The sequence below is a fragment of the Ascaphus truei genome, chromosome 6 (genome assembly GCF_040206685.1).
Source record: "Ascaphus truei isolate aAscTru1 chromosome 6, aAscTru1.hap1, whole genome shotgun sequence".
In the NCBI taxonomy this organism is placed as follows: Eukaryota; Metazoa; Chordata; class Amphibia; order Anura; family Ascaphidae; genus Ascaphus; species Ascaphus truei.
Genome location: NC_134488.1, coordinates 135,230,684 through 135,255,530, shown reverse-complemented (window position 1 = coordinate 135,255,530; position 24,847 = coordinate 135,230,684). Strand labels below are relative to the sequence as shown.

The following is a 24,847-nucleotide window of genomic DNA, read 5'->3' as shown; positions in this document are numbered from 1 at the left end:
TGTGATAAAGCTTGATGGTTGCTCAGTGAGATATCATGGAATTTGACCTAACACAAAAGCCTGTAGGTTGATATATTATAGATTAAAAAAAAAAATAGATTGGTCATATCTCAGTATTTAAGTAAATATAAGCGTTAGTGCCAGCAGGAACCTGAACCTCAATGCTGCAACGTGTCAAACATCTCACATGATAATCCTGCTTTCTGTCTGCATGGACAGGCAGGCACATTCTTTCTTCCAGCTTTCTACTTCACTGAATCTCAAGGTTCCTAAGTAAAATCCATCTCCACAGCAATGATTTGAATAAAAAAACGTTATTAAAGAAACCAATCGATCAGTGGGGGACCCAAATTCGCCAAACTAGTTGCCTTTGAGTTAGAGGACATACTGTACTATTAGTTTTTTTTTTCCCCAAACATTTTTATTAGGCATTGATACATCACATTACAAACATTGTAGGATAATAGTAACATAATACCATAATAATAATAATATTTTTTTCCTTTTTGTTGACAGAAAGGTGGAAAAGGGGTGGGAGGGGGCACTGAATACCAACCCGGAGGTGCGGTTGACCACTCGGGTCACTCAGTGGACCCAGGGATTAGACTCCCGAAAAAGAAAAAAAGGGGAGGGGGGAAGGAGGAGGGAGGGGGGAAGGAGGAGGGAGGGGGGAAGGAGGAGGGAGGGGGGAAGGGAGGGGGAAGGGAGGGGGTGAGGGGGGGAGAGGGGGTACTTGGGTTCTCGCATCCGGGAGGGAACTCTGGGTTATTGTACAGTGGAGTGAGTTGTGAGCCAGGGGCCGACAACTGGAATTTGTTTTTAGACTTTTGCCATATATTCCATGTGTGGTCCATGGCTCCTAGTTCGAATCTGCCGACCCCCTTGTCGCTTCTATCCGTTGTCCATAGGCTCGCTTGCAGAGAAGACGTTTTGGCATAATGAGACTCGATCTTTAACCAGCAGAGCTGGTCTGGGTCTGAGTTCCACTCAACCACTTGTTTTAATTGAGCTGCATGGTAGTACCTTGAGATATCTGGCACCCACATACCCCCTTTGCTCTTGGTGATATTAGTACTGATCTTGCGACCCTGGGTCTTTTTCCTTGCCAAATTAATTTAAATATTCTGTTTTGAATATCTTTTAATTCCGACCCAGGGACCCGGATCGGGAGTGTCTGAAAAAAATATAATAATCTAGGGAGTATGTTCATTTTAACTGATACCATTCTCCCGATCCAGGAAATTTTATATTCTTCCCATTTATCCAAGTCTTTTCTAATTTTATCAGAAAGAGGTGGATAATTACATTGGTATAGGGAGCGGTAGTCCTTTGATACATTTACTCCCAGATATTTTATGTATGAAGGGCTCCATCGGTAGTTGAAGTTCAGTTTTAGCAGTTGTATCTCTGATTCCGAAAGATTAAGATTCAAGGCTTCTGATTTATCACTATTCATTTTGTAACCTGATATCTTGCCGAAATCAGATAGTTCCTTTTGTAGGTTGGGGAGGAAGGTATGGGGGTGAGATAGTGTGAGGGTGACATCATCAGCAAATAGGGAGATTTTGTAGTTAGTTTTACTGATTAATATGCCTTGGATATTGACGCTGTCCCGTATTCTTGCCGCCAGTGGTTTAATTGTCAAGGCAAAAAGAAGAGGAGACAGGGGGCAACCCTGTCTGATGCCATTTTTTATCTCGAACGCCTTTGCCGCCCCCCCCCCGGGAGTTTAACCATCGCTGTGAGGCTGCGATAAAGTGCTCGGACTCCTTCTAAGAATCAGTAATTGAAGCCAAAATTCTGCATTCAGTAATTGAAGCCAAATTGTCAAGAAAAAGCCAGGCAATTCTGTCAAACGCCTTCTCTGCATCAAGACTTAACAAAACTGCCTTGGAGCCCGTGATGCGGACATGGTCGACTATGTTTATGATCTTGCGGGTGTTATCGGAGGCCTGGCGATTCTGGACAAATCCCACTTGATCGTCTCCTTGTAGGAGGAGTGTAGGCAAAGAGTAGAACCCCAATTATTTGCACTCGCTAGTCTAACTGATAAATAATGTGAGGAGCTACTGTAAGGATTTATAATCTGGTGGTTAGCCAGGATGGGTTTAACAAATGGTATTACTGCTACGACATGAGTGGAAGGCCCCCGACACGTAATAGGAATATGCCATAGGACAGAATGAAGGGAAACAAATGAAAACCTTTAATGGGTTTTACTGACAATTAAAATAAAAGGTCGATTAGAACTAACACATACAATCAGTGCATGTATTATAGAGTGCATACTGGTAGTTGATCACTGGAAATTCAACTTGGCTGCACCCTCCTCAGAGTGATCATTGAGAGGGTATAACACAAGGAACTCTAAGGAAGCCAAACAGAGCCGAGCATATAATGATCTATGTCAGCGGTGCACAAACTGTGGGGCGCGACCCCCAGGGGGGCGCGACACTGCCGACGGGGGGCGCGGGGTTTACAGAGGCCCCGCGCGCTTCCCGAAGGCACTTAAATTAAGTGCCGGGGGAGCTGCAGGGCCTCTGAAAACCTAACTTACCGTGGCTCCGGCGGCTTCCTCCCTGTGTCGCCATGGCAACGCGGTGTCAAAATGACGCTGCGAGGTCATGTGACGTCACGTTGCTATGGCAACGTGACGTCATTACGCCGGAGCGCGGGTAAGTTGGGGTTGGGAGGGGGGCGCGGGAGTGAGGGGACAGCCGGCAGGGGGGCGCAGGGAAAAAAGTTTGCGCCCCCCTGATCTATGTGACTACTATGAACTCACAGAGGAGTGGAGTGGCAGGTATGATGTTATATAAACTCCTGCTCCCCCAGGTGTGTGAGCCGCGCTGTGATTGCAGACAGGCTGCAGAAAAACTCTCCAGAGGGAGCAAAGCTGTGTTTGTAGCATTGGTATGCTACTGCATACTGCGCTTACCTACTGTACAGGGTAAATCCCTGAGGAATTTGATCCACAGAACAAGCAGCACAATAAAAATGAAAGGGATACACGGAGTGGGATATCACCAGTTAATAGCCCTTTGTTTTTACACAGACCGAACATGATAAAGTGGCAGAATCCCAATAAAAAGTGCAGTGGTGTCGGTGATGCAGTTAACAGAGAGTGACAGCCCATAGAAAAGCCGCCCTGCATATTTTTCCATTTGCAATCCATTGCTTGCTAGCTGTTTGCTGGTTTTTCTGAGTTTCAGTCATTTCACGTATAATATATATATATATATTTCCAAAAAAAACCACACAAAACGCAAGAACTCTTCTCAAATGTGGTATGTTGTCAATCAGGTAGGAATCTGGTCAGATACAGCTGGTATTCTCAATTTTCAATGTGCAAAAGAGAGAAGAAGGATATAGTGCAACATAATTTATTACAAAAAACACTTCTAGAGCAAGGAGCTCATTACACTCACATGTTCACGATTTATAACAGGCAGATTGACCACTCTGGGTCCTGTAGTGTAGGGTGCAGCTTAGCTGTGTAGTGGATGAGTCCTCGTGTCCTCCAGAGCGCTCACTTCCGCGTTTCAATGGCGGGTGATGTCACAGGCCCTCTCCGCCAATCAGTGTCTTTAGCTGGATCTCCTTGGACTTAGCAGCGACAGCGGGGATACGGGTAGGCAAGCGGAGGACACCTTAGCCTCGCAAGATATCCAACAGCAGTTTGCACCAGCACCTCAGCAGGACACTAGAATGGTAATGGTCCACGGGTGATAATGAATATCCCTATGCGTTTCATCTGGGTACAACCGGACTTCTTCAGGGGTGTACAGTACCGACACACTTTATTCGAGTGTGGTCGGTACCGCAAGCCGGGAAATCTCCCGGCTTGCTAGTGGCCGCCCCTCGGCGTGCCGCGCGTCATAGACGCGCGGTCACGCGTCTTCGGGAGCGTGCGCCCCCTGCAGGCGCATCCAGGGGCTCCCCGAGGGAGCCCTGGTGTCCCGCGATCGCGGGACAGCGGCAGGGGGTTCCGGGGGACCCGGCGGACCCGGCAGCGGTAGGGAGAGCGCCCCGATCGGAGGGCGCTCTTCCGCTGCTTCGGCGTGCGCCCGTCACTCTCGGGCGCGCGCCAGGCTACTGCTGCGGCAGAGAACGGGCAAATGCTCGAATAAACTCTGCCGCAGCAGTATGAATATGTGACATATCAGTCTAAGTTAAATAGTCCCTACAAGCGTTGACGTCACGACGCAAAAGGGGTGTTACTTTGCGTGATAGGCTAAGACGGCCCGACGCAAAAGGAGCGTTACTTCACGTAATAAGATAAGACACATAGTCATACATACAAATATATACAAAATAGCCATTAATATTTAAACGGACACTTGGAGTTATACAAACATACTAAAATACCTAATAGTAAATAATAATAAACCTAGAACAATAATATACAGACATAAAAAATGCCTAATACCAAACATATTGCATGTTGAAAATTGAGAATACCAGCTACGTCTGACCAGATTCCGACCTGATTGACAACATACTGTACTACATTTGTTTTGGTGTGCTAATTATCAAAGCATTTTGTGCCAGTTCTGTTTTGTGCATATTTTTGTTTTAAAGAGCAGTGGATAGGTGTTATTGTTTTTTCTTGCATATCTTCTATACAGTGGAGTAGCTAGACATGCACGGGCCCCCCGGCAAAAATATTTTCAGGGCCCCATTAATATTAATTCTAATTGCATTTTTTTTTCTCTCTCCCCATCCTGTCCCTGATCCTCACATTATCCCTCCCCCTCCTCATCATCTCTTCCCCTCCTATCCCTCCTCCTCATCAACATCATCACCATCATCTCTCCCCCTCTTCATCATCATCCTTTCCCCCTCCTCATCTCTCCCCTCCTCCTCATTTTCCTCTCCCCCTCATCATTTCACCCCCTCCTCCTCATCTCTCCCCCTCCTCCTCATCATTCTCTCCTCTCACTTCCCCACAGCATGTCTCTCTCCTCCACTCCCCAGCATGTCTCTCTCGTTCCCCCCAGCATCTCTCACCTCTCCCCCCACCATTGCTCTCTCCTTTCCACCCCAGAACTTCTTTCTCTTGCCTTCCCACACAGAATCTTTATCACCTCCCCTGCATCATGTTTCTCTCTGTGCTTCCTGATGTACCTCAGGACTCCGCCCCCTGACCCAGGCCCCGCCTGCCTTCAGAGGCTCTGCAGAGGAAGGGATTTCCCTCTGTCCTTCCTGCTGTATCTCAGGACTCCGCCCCCTGACCCAGACCCCGCCCACCTGCAGAGGAAGGGATTTCCCTCTGTCCTTCCTGCTGTATCTCAGGGCCCCGCCCCCTGACCCAGGCCCCGCCCAACATCAGAGGAAGGGATTTCCCTCTGTCCTTCCTGCTGTATCTCAGGACTCCGCCCCCCGACCCAGGCCCCGCCCACCTCCAGAGGAAGGGATTTACCTCTGTCCTTCCTGCTGTATCTCAGGGCCCCGCCCCCTGACCCAGACCCCGCCCACCTGCAGAGGAAGGGATTTCCCTCTGTCCTTCCTGCTGTATCTCAGGACTCCGCCCCCTGAACCAGGCCCCGCCCACCTCCAGAGGAAGGGATATCCTTTCCTTCCTACTACATCTCCCGCAATTTGCCGCCGACAGGGGGGGGGGGGGGGGGAGAAAGCGGGTCCCACCAGAGCGCAGGCCCCCGGGCTGCCCCGGCTATAGCTACACCCGTGCTTCTACTGTATATAATAACTCATTATCCATCACAGCTCTGTACATTATCACTGTTTCTACGTACATTGTGTACTATACATGTGTTAACAATTTAACATTGTGTGCTGGAAACCAGTATTTACTTCATTCACCAAACAACAAGAGATCCCTTTTATCATTATTTTCTATATGTACAATATTGTGTTTTCCAATAAAATCCAATATTTTTATTATGAGTTTATTGTCTGTCGTCTAATAAAACATAGTGGGCTCAGCATTAAACAGTGATTGTGCTCAATGTGCACTCTCTGTATATCTGTGTTCAATGATTAGCGGTTATTTACATACATATCATACAATGTGACATCTTAGAGTAACTTGGAAAATACACAATCCTAATCCAAGGTCACTATCGCAATTATATAAGGCAGTAGTGGGTAACATGATTACCTAAAATGGCAACAAGTGTGGCCCTTGATCCTTCACAATAGCCATGTATTCCTTTTCTCGTATCACAGAGAGACGGGACGTATTCTGCCACGTGTACGAGCTCCTCCCATCCCCCTCCAGCCAGCTGCTTAATGCCGGTGCTGATGAATCCAGTCCTGCTCCTCTTCTAACACTGGGAGCCTGTATATAGCAAAGGAGCCGGGCAGTATTTATCAGCGCACTGTCAGCAGGCAGCATAGGGAGCGGGGAGTAGTGAAGATCTGCGGAGGAAACATCCCATCCCTCTCTGCACTCAGGGGGAAAAGGATGCTTGGGAAAGCAGCAGTTGGGGCTCAAAAGTGAAGGCCTTGTGGGCCACATGTGTGGTCCATTGGCCTTATGTTGCCCAAAAATTATATAATGGGCTACAGAATCAAATTCTAGATACGCATTTGTTTTTATTGCAATATGAAGCTAGACATGTGTATAAATGCATACACTAACCAACACTGTGAAAGGCATCCAAGCAGTGAAGAATATTAATGCTGGTTACAGTCGTAAAAGGCTAACATTACAATAACGAAAAACCTGCTTGATAGACGGTGCTCACAGACATATATTCTCTTGATATTGAAAGGTTCCCCAGCTTAGTGGATGTTCTGGATGCCATTTTGACAGAGAGTTGCATATAAATGTAATATGTACCCAAAGGATCCCGTACAGTACACACACACAGACAATATTCTACATCAATCTCATGAAGGGAAGGAAAGCCAATGCAAGTAGAAGAAGGGTGTGATGGAGGCCTGAGCTGGCGTTGGAACACGACATATCTACTTTCACTTTCATTGTGTCTACAGACACAGCAATGTTTTCATTGCCACAGAAGAGTTCGTTGGCACAGCCACGCATGGCCCATTGGGTAGTTTGATTCTCTGCATATAAATAGAAATATTTGTCAATGTAATCCATTGCATTATGGCAACATAGAAACAAAGTTATTGGTTAACATATATGATGGCAAAGCTATAGCTACCAGTTACTACCATTCTCACACTGTATGTGTGCAGGAGAAATAAGGCACATCAAATATAAATCTTCAGAATCACTTTACGGCCGTGTATTGTTATGCTGCTTAAAATGTTCAAAGCAGTAAAAGATTTGTAAAACGCAGGACTATACACTCAAAGATTCATTTCCGCTCCCTGCACATGCAATCAAATGAATCGCCACTATCTGCTGCCTTTATTATACTATCTTTACATAATAACAAACATCTGCTTACTCAATTGTAAAGTCACAGACTTTTTACGGACTCAGAAAAGGTTGGAAATGTCAAGTATTATTATTAAGTTAGTCGTTATATACTGAGACCATTCTCATGATAAAATGCTATGTTTTAGGTTAAGTAAAAAGAGAGCACTGCACCACAAATGAATACAAAACTAAGTGAATTGTCCTTTCATAGGTACAGATGTAACCAACATTATTACTCCTGCGGCCCCATTACAACCAGACACATGCAATGCACCAGCGATATAAGTGGTCATTGTCAGCAGCATGTGAGAGAGGGACAGGGCTAATGTGTGCACTGTTTCACCCACGGGGTAGCATCACAAACCTCAGCTTCTCAATAACAGTGTGTAGGGGAGTTAAAACATACTTTTAAAAAAGTAATTGTTCTACAGTATAATCAGAGCTGCACTTAAACTCTATGTATACTGACATACAGTATAGTCCTGGCATTACCTGTTGTTACATGTGTGTAAAAGCGAATGCATTTATTCTCATTTCCAGTGCATTTCATTGTGCCATTGTCGTGACATTGATTAGAAGTTGTAGTGTAACAGGAAGGGCATGTCAGTCCGTTGTCCGTTTTGTTTTCAGAAAAAACATTTACTAAAAAAATAAAAAATACATAATGATGAGGGTAGACTGAAAACATACATGTTGAAATACACTGCAATTTCGGCAAATACCTTTTTTCTGCATTCAACTTACTATACACTATGTGATCCTTTCTAACCCTACCCATGACACATGATAATGAGAATGAATGGGATATAAGGCAGCATATTTCTTTATCTGTGCCATGACATGATACCAAAGAAAGCTCCTCTCCCCCCCACTCCATCCAGCCCCCAAGCAATAAAAACAGAACAGCATGATTTGGGGAAAACTGGCCACAATATTTATTAGCAATAAACCCAAACTTGTCCTGGTCTGACCCCCTTACAGAAACTGCCTTATGTGAGCAACCAGTCCTACCAGTTTGGTTGGCACTTCCCATGTTAACACCAGCCTTTTAATCTCAATTTACCAACATCATGCCCATAAGCAAAACTCAGCCACTTATACAGTACCAAATTGGGTCCCTCCAACCGACTCCCAACCCTTGGGGAGTCCCTGGGTTGCCAGGATGAGACAACCAAATATTGTGACAAATGACTTCATGTCCACCTCATCCCGCAATCACACCACATCACAGTAACACATCCCTCCTCCCCCAACAGCTTCCGCTTTACCCACCATTCAACTCTCCCTCATCTTGTCCATATACTCTCTTTTAATATAGGGAGTGTGTGAAGATGCTCAGTGTGTTGTCCTTTCCTAACTGCCCTTCCTTGCCACATCTTAGAACTCAGTAACCCCCTCTTCTGACCACCAGCCCACGATCATCTCCCTTCGCTTCCCATTTCAAGCTCATCCTGGCAACTAGCTACGTCACTCAAACCTCCAGTCATGCGACCTTTCCACCAGGTATAACCTTCCGCAGCTACAAAGGAGGTTATTTTATGTTGTTTTGTGGCTCCTTTGTCTTTGCCACAGCTGATGTGACCAACACAGCTATCAAAATAGTCATTTTAATGACTCTGTCACTTTGTCACCAAGCGATGGCCTTTATACACTATGCATTTTCTTTCTCATTTACTTTGCCACCCCAGGTAGAATGGACAGGCTAGATGAGTTCCATGACTCATTTGTGGCTTTATCCATCTCAGATGGGAGATGCTCAATTAATAGAGCAGACAACTCTTCTGTCTCTCAAGCGTCTCATGGATAGAGATGTGCCAAACCCACAATTCATGCAAAATCTGGCCTTTGTTGGTCACGAGATAAGCTGCGGCTCAGTCAGGGTTCGCAGGCGATTCACCAAGCATTAAGTCAATGCGCATTGCAATTTAATTTAATAGGCTAAATTACCAAGTTCTCCAAAATTCACTTGCATCATTTTCTAAAATCACTAGATTCGCTTACTGATGGAACTATTTACTGAAAGCTCATGCATTTGGTAACACCAGCCCTTTGATGCCCGCAAAATGTTTGAAAGGAATCAAACTGATAAAGAAACGCTTAAGAAAGTAGCAAATGCACTTTTGACAGTTCCGCACATCTCTATTTATCGGTCCTTATGTCCTTTCCATATCAGCCACGGTGTTCTGTAAATAAAATGACTTACATGTGGGGGTACAGAGGTCCTCCTTGCAGCAATTGATGCCTTTTACAAAGTTGATATATTCGTTGCTGAGAGTTCCAGGCGCTGAACACTCGAGCGATGAACCACAGCCTCTGTTCAACATGGACGCCAGCACTCTGGAACCTGATGTGAGAAACAGCATAGAACTAAGAACTACACAGAGCGAGAATTCTGTCATGTTTCCATTGCATTTCTTCCAAGAGATTGTCCCTCAGATAATGAATGGGGAACACAGTATATGTATCATGACAAAAACTCGGGTGGATTTGAAGACGGGAGACTTGTCTATTTGTGTAAGAGGTGCAATGTACCCCTGCATGGCTACATGCTGTACAGTATGTGAAGCAGCTCATGTTGGTTTATACAAAAACAAAATGCCATGAATCGTCAATCGCGAATAACTAGATTCACTAACATTCTGTGAAGGAAGAAAGTGGCAATGCCAGTGTTTAATGCCAGTGTCATTTATCCACCTGCATATTTACTAAACATATCGCCAGCATAAGCGCACTGATAAGGGGCTTTTTACCGCAACCAAATGTTGTCATATTGAATATATTATAATTTCTTTAATATTACTATTCACTTAATATTTGTGGTATTAACACTAAATTAGTTAGTCATATACAAATGTTGATAAAAGTGAATTGTTTAAAGAAAAGAACACACATATCTATATATTTTCTGTTTGATTTAGTAGCATTGGCAACAAAGTCTGTGTAATAATACACCTTGTGATATGTCAGAAATACATGTAAGATTGCATTTACCAGTCTATATGTGCCTTTTCCTTTGACAGTATCTGTAAAACATGTTGTGTGCTAATGCTAAACATCCTCTTATTAAATAGCTCCCTAAGATAAAAATCCCACAGATATTTTAAATGGAATTTCTTTTCTTTGATAAATCTGTGGTGCTTTTTTGCCCCAGTCTGGCAGCCAGGGGACTTCAGTAACTGATCCCCAACCCTGCAGTATATCAAAGCAAGAGTAGGCAAAATAGCACCATTTGTATCAAATACAAAAATCCATTTGCACGACTAATACCTTGATTAATTGCCACCTAATTTGCCCAATGTTATTCCTGTGACTGTTTGTTTTCTTTGTAACTGACTAGACACACCGTACCTATCTTTTCCATGTTGTAGGCAGAGATGCAGACATCCTGTGCTGCGGTGCATTGGGTTTCATTTCCTGTGCAGTTAAGTCCATTCACTGTTGTACATTGAATACACTTCAGAGAATATGCTGCAGGAAGATACAGTATACAGTGAGGCACTTGCAGAGACATGCCCTTTATTAATAAGGTGCCATCTTTCTTTGCAGTACAGTACTCTGGGTCAAAAAGCTGGAATAACAACATATCATACAAAATGTACTGTAACATGAAAATAAACTATTATTTACCCTGGAGTTCTTACCCCAAAGAGCTTACATTCTAAAAACAATACAACCGTGAAGAAAACAAAACTGTGTGATCACCAGGGGAAGATTCCACAAACCCCCGTACAGTATACATTACATTTACTAAGGCACCCGGGAACATTTCACGCATGACTGTTTGCATACTGTAGGTCTAGGATGTTGCTACATTTTGTCTGCTTCAGTACCGACTCTTAATGAAAACCTATCCCACCTTGGTAAGTCCTGTTTTGTGGTTGTCTATGCAGAAGCACAAATAGAATAAGTATAGGCAGCATAAAAACGCGTGATAACCTGACCAATACAATGGGGCTTATGTACAAAGGGAGTTATTTACTAAAGTCTCCCAGCTGCCAAACTTGGGCAAACCCAGAATTGCCCCAGATTTATTAAAGAGAACTCCACTGCTTTCCATGGGTTCCGTTTTTTACATAACTGAAGGGCAGTATTCTCTGGTGTTGCCCAAGTTTTGCAAACAGGAGAAATTCTTTAGTAGACCCATTGGGGGCTGTGTATCAACGTCTCGCAGCGGCAACCCCGGGATACACAAGCTGCACCAGATTTATAAAGAAGGATCCAGTGGGATATTTGGCTTTGATACCGATGTAGAAAGACTTACAGTACTATCCCCATTCCCTCAAGAAAGTGTAAATCCCCGGAATTTATTTGCATTTGGCAGATGCCGCAAATGAACCGCGGCCACAGAAATGGAGTTTAGCGGCGGTCGTAGTTTTCTGCAGTAATTATAGGCAGCGCTACTGTGCCCGTATGTGTCTCTAGTCTAAATAATAGGAGGCGCTAGTGGAGGTTTTTGTTTTGCTCCAGAGTCAGTCAGTCAGGCTCTCTCTCTCTCTCTCTCTCTCTCTCTCTCTCTCTCTCGCTCGCTCTCTCTCTCTCTCTCTCTCTTGCTCTCTCTCTCTTGCGCTCTCTCTCGCTCTCTCTCTCTCGCTCTCTCTCTCATATTTAATGAAAGCATAATACTGTTTTAGAAAAACTAATGCAGATATGCTTACCTGCATCTCAGGATTATCATCTTAAACAAAGGCTTATTTCTTTGTACTCAATGTAAGAAGCAAGGGAGAGAATCTTTGCAAATAAGTAAATTCACGCTCTCTAAAATAAAAATACTGTAATAGGTTTCAAAAGAACAAAAAAGTAATACAGCTCAACCCTGTTTTAACGCGATCCGTTACAACGCAAATCCGCTTATAACGAGATGCAAGCGTGGCTCCCAATTTTTGTATTTATGAATACTTTACAACACAATTATTGGTTTCTTAAATACTTTATTGTACAATGCATACAATTGTACATTATTTCTAACGAGATCCGCTTATAATGTGATGTGATTCTTTGGACCCGAAGCACAGCGTTATAAGGGGGTTGAGCTGTATTTACCCCCGACTACCATTTCCTGTCCACCGCTACTCGCAAATTGCAAGTAATAAACATAGTATGGAAAGTAAGGAAGAAGTGATACAATGAATTGCTAACTCATGGTTCAAACAAGTGCAAGATTTCTGGAGCACAGAGGTAAAACACCCGCCTGCTGAAGGGACAATTGTGGAACTGAAAGCTTGCACTCGGTTTAAACCACGAGCAAGCTATTTAATGTATAACTTCTACCTTCCTCCTCTTTGCCTCTTCTCCATCTCACACTGTACTGTACCAGCCGCTATTTGAATAAGTGCAATATTCAACCAAGAAATTATATCTCACGTGTAATAAATTTACTCATCCAAGAAAAATAATCCCATGGAAAGCTTTGCGTTGATAAATCTCTGGCTCCTCTTTCTCACTGATTTTGCCCCAGTTTTGCAGCTGAGAGGTGTTACTAAATAACACCCCCCCCCCATATAATCTCTCAATTGCTCAACATCTGTGGGTGGTCAACGGTTAGCTTTGGAATTGACACGACTTGGACATTCTTACCTGTAGCTGTGTAGGAAAGCAGGACACAGAGGAGCTTGCTGAGGTGTCTCATGATGGCGGAGGAGAAGCACAGGTGTAATGCTTGGCTCGCAGACAGTGAAAGAGTGAGAATGTAGTTCTTGGTTCAGTTAAGTCTATAAAGCATGTGACATGTTTTCATAGGATAATTTCCATTGCAAACACCCTAACACGTAGAGGAGTGTACTAAAGTGCAATTTCATGGCCTTTGTTCGGTATATCACAATGAGGCATTTAAAGTGTATTTATTAATGACACTCCTATTGATATCTCTAAAATGAGATAGGGATGTTGGCAGTATGAGGAACCCAGACTGTATAATGTTTAACAAGGTACTGGCATTCAGACCTGCCATCTCAACGTAGTTCCCACGTCACCACCCTTCCGTTTTTGGATAATTCACACGCAAAGCACCATATTCATATTCTAGATATTTCTGTATTTCCCACAAAGGCGGCTCTGAATGTTGTCATTGAAAAAGAAAAATACAATAAACTGCCAAAGCCCTTTCTTCTGAATTCATTAAACTGTAGGGAGAAGAGGAAGCAGAAGCAGCGTCAAGGGCAACTTTCGATATATATAATTGGGGAAGTCTACATGCAGCAGTGGACTCACAAGGGTTGAAGACGATGTTATATATGTATGTATGTCTTTATTTATATAGTGCCATTAATGTACATAGCGCTTCACATAAGTATATATATATATATATATATATATATATATATATATATATATATATATATATATATTATAATAGAAAAGGAAAAAGAGCCCCAATGAAAGCACTCTGGTATGCCATATCAGTACAAAAAAACCACAATGTTTATTGAAAAAGTTACAGAACATAAATAAAATTAAAGCTTGTATATTATACAAGTCGGTTTTAGAGTTGCCTTTATTTGTCCCATGGATGCGGGGTCATCTCTTTCTCTCACACCATATATATATATATATATATATATATATATATATATATATATATATATATATATATATATATATATGTGTGTGTGTGTTTTTCAAAAAGGCGATGCACTCGCAGGGTGACGTGCAAAGGTAACCAGGCTACATAATAAAGGTTAAGCCCTCTGGTTACCCTTGGACCCTGTGGGTTCCTAGCAGCTACCTACAGTAGCACTGTAAGCCAGGTGCCAGTTATCATGATATGAAATGTTAACGGGACCCCTGCTTTTCCACTTTCCATGTTCCCTTTGTCCCAGACTCATGAAACTTTCTGAGTGTAAGTTTTAGGTGGGACATTTGGGTAAGAATACAATGATTGTGTTTGCAGGAATTCGAGTTCCCGAGCTACCGGTAGTACCTTAATTCTACCCAGCGAGCAGGCATGACTTGCCAGTACACGGGTGGAATTATACCGGGGCTGTCCAGTGTCCCCAGACTCCTGGTTTTCGAGCCCAGATATCCTATTTCCTTTACAGTCATGAATCTCCACAAGGCCCCCCATGTATTAATATGTGTTATGTGTTTGATACATTTCTTATAAGGCGCTATGCAGTCAGCCAGGGCATCTGCTTAAGGTGCCAGCAAGTCTGCAGAGAGTCCGTAGTTCAAAGGGGATGTTGAGAGGTGTCAGGATGATAAGTGGCCAGGGCAGGGCAGAGTACTGAGTCAGGAGAACAGAGACCCCCTGCGGGGAGGATCCTCTGGCCTGCCACACTTAGTGGAGCCTGCCCAGTAGGTGGCAATGGACTGACAAAGGGAGGTGGCAGAATGTAGACGCATTTTCTATCGGTCCGTTCATATGTCCCGCCCATGGGGCATCCCAAGCCGGCTTGGCACACCCCTCCTCTGACGTCAGACAAGAGATGAGCCCCTCTTTCTAATGGCTAGTGGGATAGGGTTCCCATGCTCTGATTGGTCGCTCCTCCTAACTCCATGCTAAGGATAGCTTAGCTGACTGCATGTACGGAGGAAGTCGACTCATAGAACCTGCCTCACAGAGTCTGAGTCCCGTCTTTTGTGCCCAAGTTCTGAGAATCGAACGTAGCGCTCGCGGCTGGGAATTGAAGCCGAAAACAGGACAAGGAGAGGCGGGTGGATATCCCAGTCAGAGTAAGCTCACCAAAGCGGGCACATAGGAAAGCCTAGATTTCCCCCCAGACCCCCAGTAAGTGTATTTTTAACTGTTTCTTGTGTAATTATTTTTGTTGTATGCATGTTTACCAAAATAAATTACAATTGGTTTCTACTACCTTGTTTTGCCTAATGCATGATCGCAGTACAAATATAAAAGGTGCTAAAAGTTCCTTGTCTCCCGTGACACTCAGGTCTTCGAAAGTGTTGAAATGTACTGCTATGAACCATTATCAATGTTTTAGTCCAAGCCTGAACCTTTATTAAAAAGGTCATAAAGCTCAAGGCTCGGACTGAAACATCGATCCTTGTTTGTATCAATAAATTCAATCACTTTGGAAGACCTAAGAGTGCATCGCTATCTTACACTCTTCCTCTCACTCTCCCAACGTCCCTCTCACTCACTCCCCCACCTCCATTCTCAATCCCCTGCTTACTCACCCACCTATCTTCTCTTACTCCCCCGCCTCCCCTCCCTCACTCCCTCTTTTCTCTCTTTCTCACTGCCCCACCCCTCTCACACACACAGTCCCTCCCCCCACACAATTCCCGCCCCCCCCCAACAAACACACAATCTCTCTCCGCCACAGCTCAATCTCTCCCCCCGAAACACGTAAGGCATTGATGTGCTGAGACTGTAAGGACTGCACCTGACATACAACATCCGATATCCAGCTACTTGTACACCGCTAGTGGAGCCTCTTCCTATTGTGACGTTGCAATCTATCTCAGAGGGAGGAGGGGGGTGGTGTGCGTTCGTGGATGTCTCCAGCACTGCTTGGTGGTCTCACTACTTATGTTAAGCCTATGTTTGTGAGTTTATTTTCACCTATGTGTGTTCTATACAGTATGAAGCATATTTGCACTATTTTTTGTTCTCTTGTTTCTATGCAGTGGAACCTTGAAGATCCTTCTGTCTGAAACAAGTATCACCAGCTGATAACCCGTTGTTGGTTCAGGAGGTTTATCCTTAATCTGTGTGATTTGATTCTGATACCACATGAGTGGGTTAATATATACTGTTTGGATTGCTGCGCTGTTTTTTCCCTGAGCATCCTGGGATTATTTGTGCTCCATGTCCTGTGTTTCTTGTTTGCAGCTAACACGGTTTGGAAAGTCGTACAACTTCGGAGCAGCACTAAGTCACATGGTTCTATTACAATGTTTTATTATGTTTATATTTGTTCTCTGTGTTTTACCATCTTTATTTTTTATTGATTGACATCATTTTGTTATTTAATATAAATTATAATTCTATTTAAATTTCACTTTAAATTCAGGTGAAATGTGCGTTTGAACACTTACCACTTTGCATAATCTCCGGAAAGCCTAGACTCTGAAGATCAAGATGGCTCACTACATTAATCGCAGAAGTGATCATTATTTCATTCATTTTCCCTTAAATTACAATGTGACTACCTGGGCTCTTCAAAGGAGGGTCCAGGCAGCCCCACTGGCACCCATTTAATAAGCCCCTTTTATCTGTGTGTGCTTGTGTGTTCCCCCTGATGGTCACGTGGTGTGTTGTGAGACGCATTGGGACCTGGATGACTGCGTGCTACATCACCGCGCTTTCGTGAGCAGCTGTGCTCTATGATACTAGTGCCACCATCGGTGGTAAACTAGCAGCCCTCGATTGGTTGGACACCTCTTGATACAAGCGTTGTGTCACTTTCCCGTTGATGGCCTGGGGCAACCCCGATCCCGCTGACTGAGCTAAGGACTCTGGATCACCTAGCGGGATGTTGGCTCTATTTGTGGCACCACAAGGTGACTACAGAAGATGATTCTGCGAATATTTGTAAATCCATGAAATGCGCATGTTCTTGCTACACTTCTGAGTGTGCCAAACTTGATACGTTTTTACTGTGATATTAAATGTCAGCGTGGATTTATGCTATGTGCGCGCGCTTCATTCTTTTTCTTTAATTCACTTAGATATCCATGGATGTGGTTCATCCCTTCAGAAGCTGTGGACATTTCACTGCACACTTAACATATCCTTTTTTGAACTATTGATTTAAACTTTGATCATATGGGATTTTTCACACTGGTTTGACTCACTAATTACACTTGATTTGACACTATCCCTGTTATCTCCTCATCTAAATCACTATTTTGTGTTTTTAGTGTGGATGTGGATTCACACCCACACACTCTTTATATATTGTATTGTTCACTTATAATTATTGGTATCACTGGGTATACAGTATCTTAGCAAGTGCTAATAATATTGATTGATATGTGCATATATATATCTACTATATATTTGTGAAATCACTGTATGTCTGCGTCCCAAGGGTCAATCGCATTGGACCTTGGGCCTGTCACTCCTGCTCAGGCCATGCCCGCCCCCGCACACCTCTCATTGGCCTACGTCCAACACCAATGCCACACTGTCCCACCCCTCACTGACTCTCATTGGCCTGCGTCCCACCCCTCACTGACTCTCATTGGCCTGCGTCCAATGCCCGCCCCCGCACACCTCTCATTGGCCTGCGTCCCACCCCTCACTGACTCTCATTGGCCTGCGTCCAATGCCCGCCCCCGCACACCTCTCATTGGCCTGCGTCCAACACCAATGCCCTAATACTTCCACACTGTCCCACCCCTCACGCTTTGCTTTTGCAACACCTAATCCTCTAATCCTCAACCTGCTCTGGGGCCACTCTTCACAGCTATCAAAACCTTCACGTCTGCTACCACAGACTGCCGAATCAGGTACAGCTGTGTTTCCCAAACTGTGCGCCGCGGCGCCCTGGTGCGCCGCGGCTTGGCTAGAGGGGCGCCGCGATCAGGGCCGCCAGCAGCGGGAAACAAGGGCTGCTAGCTCATTTAAAAAAAAAAAAACCTCTGAGGGGAAGCAGAGGAGCGGTCACGTGACCGCTCCCATCCAATGGGGCTGCAGCCTGCCCGGCATTGCAACTGCAGAGCCACCAGACAGCACCAAGGTGTGTGTGTGTGTGTGTGTGTGTGTGTGTGTGTGTGTGTGTGTGTGTGTGTGTGTGTGTGTGTGTGTGTGTGTGTGTGTGTGTGTGTGTGTGTGTGTGTGTGAAAAACGGGCTGCAGGGTGTGTGTGTGTGTGTGTGTATATATGTGTGGTGTGTGTGTATATATTTGTGGTGTGTGTGTAAAACGGGCTGGGCTGCAGGGTGTGTGTGAAAAACAGGCTGCAGGGTGTGTGTGTGTGTGTGTGTGTGTGTGTGTGTGTGAAAAACGGGCTGCAGGGTGTGTGTGTGTGTGTGTGTGTGTGTGTGTGTGTGTGTGTGTGTGTGAAAAACGGGCTGCAGGGTGTGTGTGTGTGTGTGTGTATATGTGTGGTGTGTGTGTATATATGTGTGTGTATGTGTGGTGTGTATATATGTATGTGTGGTGTGTATATCTACTATATATTTCTGAAATGTCTGTATGTTTGTCTGCATGCCCTGTGTCCCTAGGGCCAATCGCATTGCACCTTTGGCCTGTCACTCCACCTCAACACTGTCCCACCCCTCACCACACTGTCCCACCCCTCACCACACTGTCCCACCCCTCACTGACTCTCATTGGCCTTCGGCCAACACCACTGCCACACTGTCCCACCCCTCACCCCACTGTCCCACCCCTCACTGACTCTCATTGGCCTTTGGCCAACACCACTGCCACACTGTCCCACCCCTCACCCCACTGTTCCACCCCTCACTGACTCTCATTGGCCTTTGGCCAACACCACTGCCACATTGTCCCACCCCTCAGTGACCTTTGGGAATGCTTCTAAGCACCTAACACTCACCGCACTGCCTCTTACAAACACCCCCCTCCACCACCACCCCCCCCCCAACCTCATGCACCCCCCTCCACCACCACCCCCCTCAACCTCATGCACCCCCCTCCACCATCACCCCCCCCCAACCTCATGCACACTACAAACGCACGCCACAGCTCTCCCGCTACTGCAGCCCATCACCAACCCCCCTCACCCAAACATACAACGCACGATGCTCCATCACCCCCCCCCCCTCACACCAACAGCAAACGCACGCTGCTGAACATACAACGCACGATGCTCCATCACACACCCCCCCCCCTCACCCGAACATCCCCGGAGCACACCCAAAACTACCCCACCCCCCTCACCCATACATCCACCGCACGATGCTCCTCCGGAGCCCCTCACCCCCCCCCCACCATCCACCGCACGATGCTGCTCCGGAGCCCCTCACCCCCCCCACTCACCCGAACATCCACCGCACGATGCTGCTCCGGAGCCCCTCACCCCCCTCCTCACCCTCTGTCCGCCCCCCCCCTTTCCTGGCCGCTGGCCCGCAACAACGGGACTACCCCCTATCACCACTCCGCGGGACCTCAACATCACCCGCTCTCCCGGAGCACCCTCTCCCCCGGTGCTCCCCCCCTCCCCCCCCCCCCCCAGAGCACCCTCTCTCCCGGTGCTCACCCGCTCCCCCGGTGCTCCCCCCCTCCCCCCCCCCCAGAGCACCCTCCCTCCCCCCCCCCCAGAGCACCCTCTCTCCCGGTGCTCACCCGCTCTCCCGGTGCTCCCCCCCCAGAGCACGCTGTCGCCGCTCTCACCTTCAGGCCTAGAGGCCGCGCCCCCAGCTCCCCATCCCCGCGCGCGCTGCTCCGGCTCTCAGGCCTAGCTGTCTCTGTCGGGAGCTGCACGGGCCGCGGCCCACACACCCCCTCACCTGAGCGTCTCAGCTCCGCATCGCCGGGGGGAACCGCCGAGGAACCCGAGGAGGAGCGCGGCCCGGTGCGAGGTAAGTAACCGCACGGGAAGAGATCTTTCACCCCCGGCCCGGCCCTTCACCCCACCCGGCGCTTCACCCCACCCGGCCTGGCGCTTCACCCGGCCCGGCGCTTCACCCGGGCCGGCGCTTCACCCCCCCCCCCTGCCCTGGCCCTTCACCCCCCCCCCGCCCTGGCCCTTCACCCCCCCCCCTGGCCCTTCACCCGCCCTGGCCCTACACCCCCCCCCCCTGCCCTTTACCCCCCCCCCTGCCCTTCACCCCCCCCGGCCCTTCACCCCCCCCCGGCCCTGCCCTTCACCCCCCCCCCGGCCCTGCCCTTCACCCCCCCCCCGGCCCTGTCCTTCACCCCCCCCCCCCCGGCCCTGCCCTTCACCCTCCCCCCCCCCGGCCCTGCCCTTCCCCCCCCCCGGCCCTGCCCTTCAACACCCCCCCCCCCGTCCCTGCCCTTCACCCCCCCCCGGCCCTGCCCTTCACCCCCCCCCCGGCCCTGCCCTTCACCCCCCCCCCTCCGGCCCTGCCCTTCACCCCCCCCCCCCGGCCCTGCCCTTCACCCCTGCCCTTCGCTCCCGCCCTTCGCCCCCACCCTCCCTGCCCTTCGCTCCCACCCTTCCTGCCCTTCGCTCCCTGCCCTTCGCCCCCACCCTCCCTGCCCTTCGCCCCCACCCTCCCTGCCCTTCGCCCCCACCCTCCCTGCCCTTCGCCCCCACCCTCCCTGCCCTACACACGTACACACACGTACACACACGTATACACACGTACACACACACGTATATACACACACGTAGGCACATGTATACACACACGCGTAGACACACACACGTACACATACACACGCAGGCACACGTAGACACGCAGGCACACGTAGACACGCAGGCACACGTAGACACGCAGGCACACGTAGACACGCAGGCACACGTAGACACGCAGGCACACGTAGACACGCAGGCACACGTAGACACGCAGGCACACGTAGACACACGTAGACACGCAGGCACACGTAGACACGCAGGCACACGTAGACACGCAGGCACACGTAGACACGTAGACACGCAGGCACACGTAGACACGCAGGCACACGCAGACACACGCAGACACGTACACACACGTATACGTAGACACACACGCACGTGTACACACACACACACGTGTACACACACACACACACGTGTACACACACACACGTGTACACACACGTGTACACACACACACGTGTACACACACACACACGTGTACACACACACACGTGTACACACACACACACGTGTACACACACACGTGTACACACACACACACACGTGTACACACACACACACACACGTGTACACACACACACACACACGTGTACACACACACGTGTACACACACACGTGTACACACACACGTGTACACACACACACACACACACACGTGTACACACACACACACGTGTACACACACACACGTGTACACACACACACACACACACGTGTACACACACACACGCGTGTACACACACACACGTGTACACACACACACACACGTGTACACACACACACACACACACGTGTACACACACACACACACGTGTACACACACACACACACGTGTACACACACACACGTGTACACACACACACACACGTGTACACACACGTGTACACACACACGTGTACACACACACACACGTGTACACACACACACGTGTACACACACACACACACACACGTGTACACACACACGTGTACACACACACGTGTACACACACACACACACACGTGTACACACACACACACACACACACGTGTACACACACACGTGTACACACACACACACACACACACACGTGTACACACACACACACGTGTACACACACACACACACACGTGTACACACACACACACACACACGTGTACACACACACACACGTGTACACACACACACACACGTGTACACACACACACACACGTGTACACACACACACACGTGTACACACACACACGTGTATACACACACACACGTGTATACACACACACACACACGTGTATACACACACACACACGTGTATACAGACACACGTGTATACACACACACACGTGTATACACACACACACGTGTATACACACACACACGTGTATACACACACACACACGTGTATACACACACACGTGTATACACACACACGTGTACACACACACGTGTACACACACACACACGTGTACACACAAACACGTGTATACACACACACACGTGTATACACACACACACGTGTATACACACACACACGTGTATACACACACACACGTGTATACACACACACACGTATACACACACACGTATGCACACACACACGTACACATACACAATGTATACAAACAAACATGTATACACACACACACACAAACATGTATACACACATGTATACACACACGTGTGTATATATACACACACACACGTATACACACACATACACTATCCCCAGCACCACCACATCAGCACACCGGTATCCCATGCCCCCCCCCCCCCCCCAGCACACTGGCATTCTCGGCTCCCCACCATTCCCAGCCCCCATCAACACCATCAGCACCCACACATTGGCACCTACGCACCTCCCCATCGGCACACCCACATCCGCACCCCCACATCAGCAACAAACCCTCCCAAATCAGCACACCGATACAATCACCATCAGTACAGCCACAGCAGCAGTACCACCGCACACTGCCATGGGCCGCGTGGACCACTCCCCACCCAAATGCCACCCCCACACCACAAACATCCCGGGCAACGCCGGGGCTCTCAGCTAGTATATATATATATATATATATAAGAAAAGGGGGAAGAGAGAGCGCACACCCATAGCGTAAAATTGTAACATTTAATGAGGGAAAGGGAGAGGGGGGGATAAAAATTGCACTTACAAAGGTACAATATAAAAAAGCATTCTGTGATATATAATCACCACCATCCGGTTTAGAACTGCAGCCTCATAGTCTGTGCAGTCCCAGTCCAAGTCCAGGGTAGTTATTCTCCTTTGCATCAATGGGGTAGTCCTGTAGAGTAGCTTTGAGCTGGGAAGCCTCTGCAACAATCGCGCGGGTCAATGGGTCCCAACGCGCGGTGATGACGTCAGTGTCATGCGTCTGACGTGATGACGCTCCCTGACGCGTTTCGTCACACAACGGGCGACTTTCTCAAAGGGAAGTCCCTGGACTTGGACTGGGACGTCATCCTGGGACTGCACAGACTATGAGGCTGCAGTTCTAAACCGGATGGTGGTGATTATATATCACAGAATGCTTTTTTATATTGTACCTTTGTAAGTGCAATTTTTATCCCCCCCTCTCCCTTTCCCTCATTAAATGTTACAATTTTACGCTATGGGTGTGCGCTCTCTCTTCCCCCTTTTCTTCTAGATTCCCTGTGGATGTGGTTGTCCACTTTGAGAGCAGCCGGAGACCCTCTATACCAGAATTTATTGGACTTATTGGACTATTCTGAGGACTGGTTTTTATACCCCCCCTCCTTTTTTTCCCATTTGTGGAGATATTCATTTGTTGTATGATCGTTTATATCTTGCTTTTATTGCTTAGCTATAGGTTTTATTTTATTGCATTTGATTTATTAATTATATTTATTTTATTATTTTTAATTTATCTTATTCATATTTCATTAGATTATATACCTATTATACAGTGTTTTACTCCTAGTGAGTCACACTGTATACCAGCAATCATTAGCAGAGGCGCAGCTCAGCCCCCTTCTTTTTGTATATATATATATATATATATATATATATATATATATATATATATATATATATATATATATATATTTATTTATTTTTTGGTCTCTTTGTGTTATACCCTGTATACATCTTTCCATACTTCTTTGAGCTATCTAAAGCTTCTGAATTGTATTCATATTTAGGGGCCAAATTCTACATCCATATGTGAGCATAGGCAGGAGGCTCAGTGAAAGATTGTCTTATTTCTGTTAAATGCCACCCATCCCCATTTTCCTGAGGATTTAATTTGAAAGGTTCCCACCCATTCTTACTTGCTGGACGAGGCCAGGCATAGTCTCCGACTTCTTGTTCTATTCCCTTTATTTAACCTTTGTAGAGTTGCCAGATTTGTTGAACATACCTTTGGTCTTACTGAGATCCCTATGGAGACCCCCTTGTCACTGGCTTTGGTGAGTTCTCTGATTTGTTGCTGGAGGTCTTCTGGACTTGTGGCAAAAAACAATGTGGTCTACAAATCGTAGGAGCTTCACGTATTCACCATTGATTTAGATTTCATTTTCTTCCAAATTCAACGTTTTTTTTTTTTTATAACTTGAATTTTATTGAATATTTCAAACATGAGATACTATACACCATACACATTACAGGCATTCTGGAAAGTATTCTCAGCTGTAAACAGTAATATAATTCAATTATTACGTGTTGCTGTGAAAATCTTTGGTTACACCGTGTCTCCATTTTGACACCTTTGTTTATCATTATCTAGTTTATGTCTTTCATGTAATCTAATTGTTGGTGCGGCATTCTCATAAATGGTCCTTATAATTTCAATTTATACTTCTTTAGCTCTCATCAAATGTCACAGCATTCTCAAGTGAATGTGTGTTTGTGGCTGGTGCTTTTGCATAAACATGATGGCACAATACTGTACCCACATTTGGCTAATAGGATTATTGCCTATTACAATGCCCGTGTGGGGTGGGGGGGAGTCATTTTTTTAGGGGTAAGAAGGGCACATGATTGGGGTAGATGCCCTGGGCTGGGTGGTTAGGTCTCTCAGGGAGGGGGGGCATGAGGGGTAAAACCCATTTATTACCTTAGCGGTTAGCACCACAGAGAGCAGGGGGCACATGCTCTATGGAGGGGCACGTAAGAAGAGCACTTGGAGGAAGCCACTGTCTATGGTGTCCTCCTCCAATTTCTCTCCTCATCCTACGTCTGGACGGGACCTCGGATTGGTCAAACTCTTGGCACGCAAGGTGACGTTTCCACTCACTAGCCAATCATAGCACTGGATTGCGGATTATGTGCATGGTGAAAAGGGACATGAAAA

General features: G+C 46.7%; 1 protein-coding gene across 1 annotated transcript; it reads right to left on the bottom strand.

Annotated features, from left to right (window-relative positions):
* Nucleotides 1-6,535: 6,535 nt before the first annotated feature.
* LOC142497950 (phospholipase A2 inhibitor and Ly6/PLAUR domain-containing protein-like) lies at nt 6,536-13,086 on the bottom strand. Its single transcript, XM_075606422.1, has 5 exons — nt 12,929-13,086; nt 10,703-10,822; nt 9,558-9,698; nt 7,847-7,996; nt 6,536-7,032 (listed from the first exon to the last, which is right to left on the bottom strand). The coding sequence occupies exons 1-5, from the start codon at nt 12,978-12,980 to the stop codon at nt 6,842-6,844; spliced, it is 654 nt and encodes a 217-aa protein (XP_075462537.1). The 5' UTR covers nt 12,981-13,086; the 3' UTR covers nt 6,536-6,841.
* Between the last annotated feature and the right edge of the window lie 11,761 nt (nt 13,087-24,847).

What these genes read in the sequence shown, in the direction of transcription:
- LOC142497950 (XM_075606422.1), bottom strand. Translation starts at nt 12,980, where the DNA reads ATGAGACACCTCAGCAAGCTCCTCTGTGTCCTGCTTTCCTACACAGCT. An exon ending in GCTTTCCTACACAGCTACAG is followed by an intron (nt 10,823 to 12,928) that starts GTAAGAATGTCC and finishes ATCTTCCTGCAG; the next exon opens with CATATTCTCTGAAGTGTATT. An exon ending in CTACAACATGGAAAAGATAG is followed by an intron (nt 9,699 to 10,702) that starts GTACGGTGTGTC and finishes TTCTCACATCAG; the next exon opens with GTTCCAGAGTGCTGGCGTCC.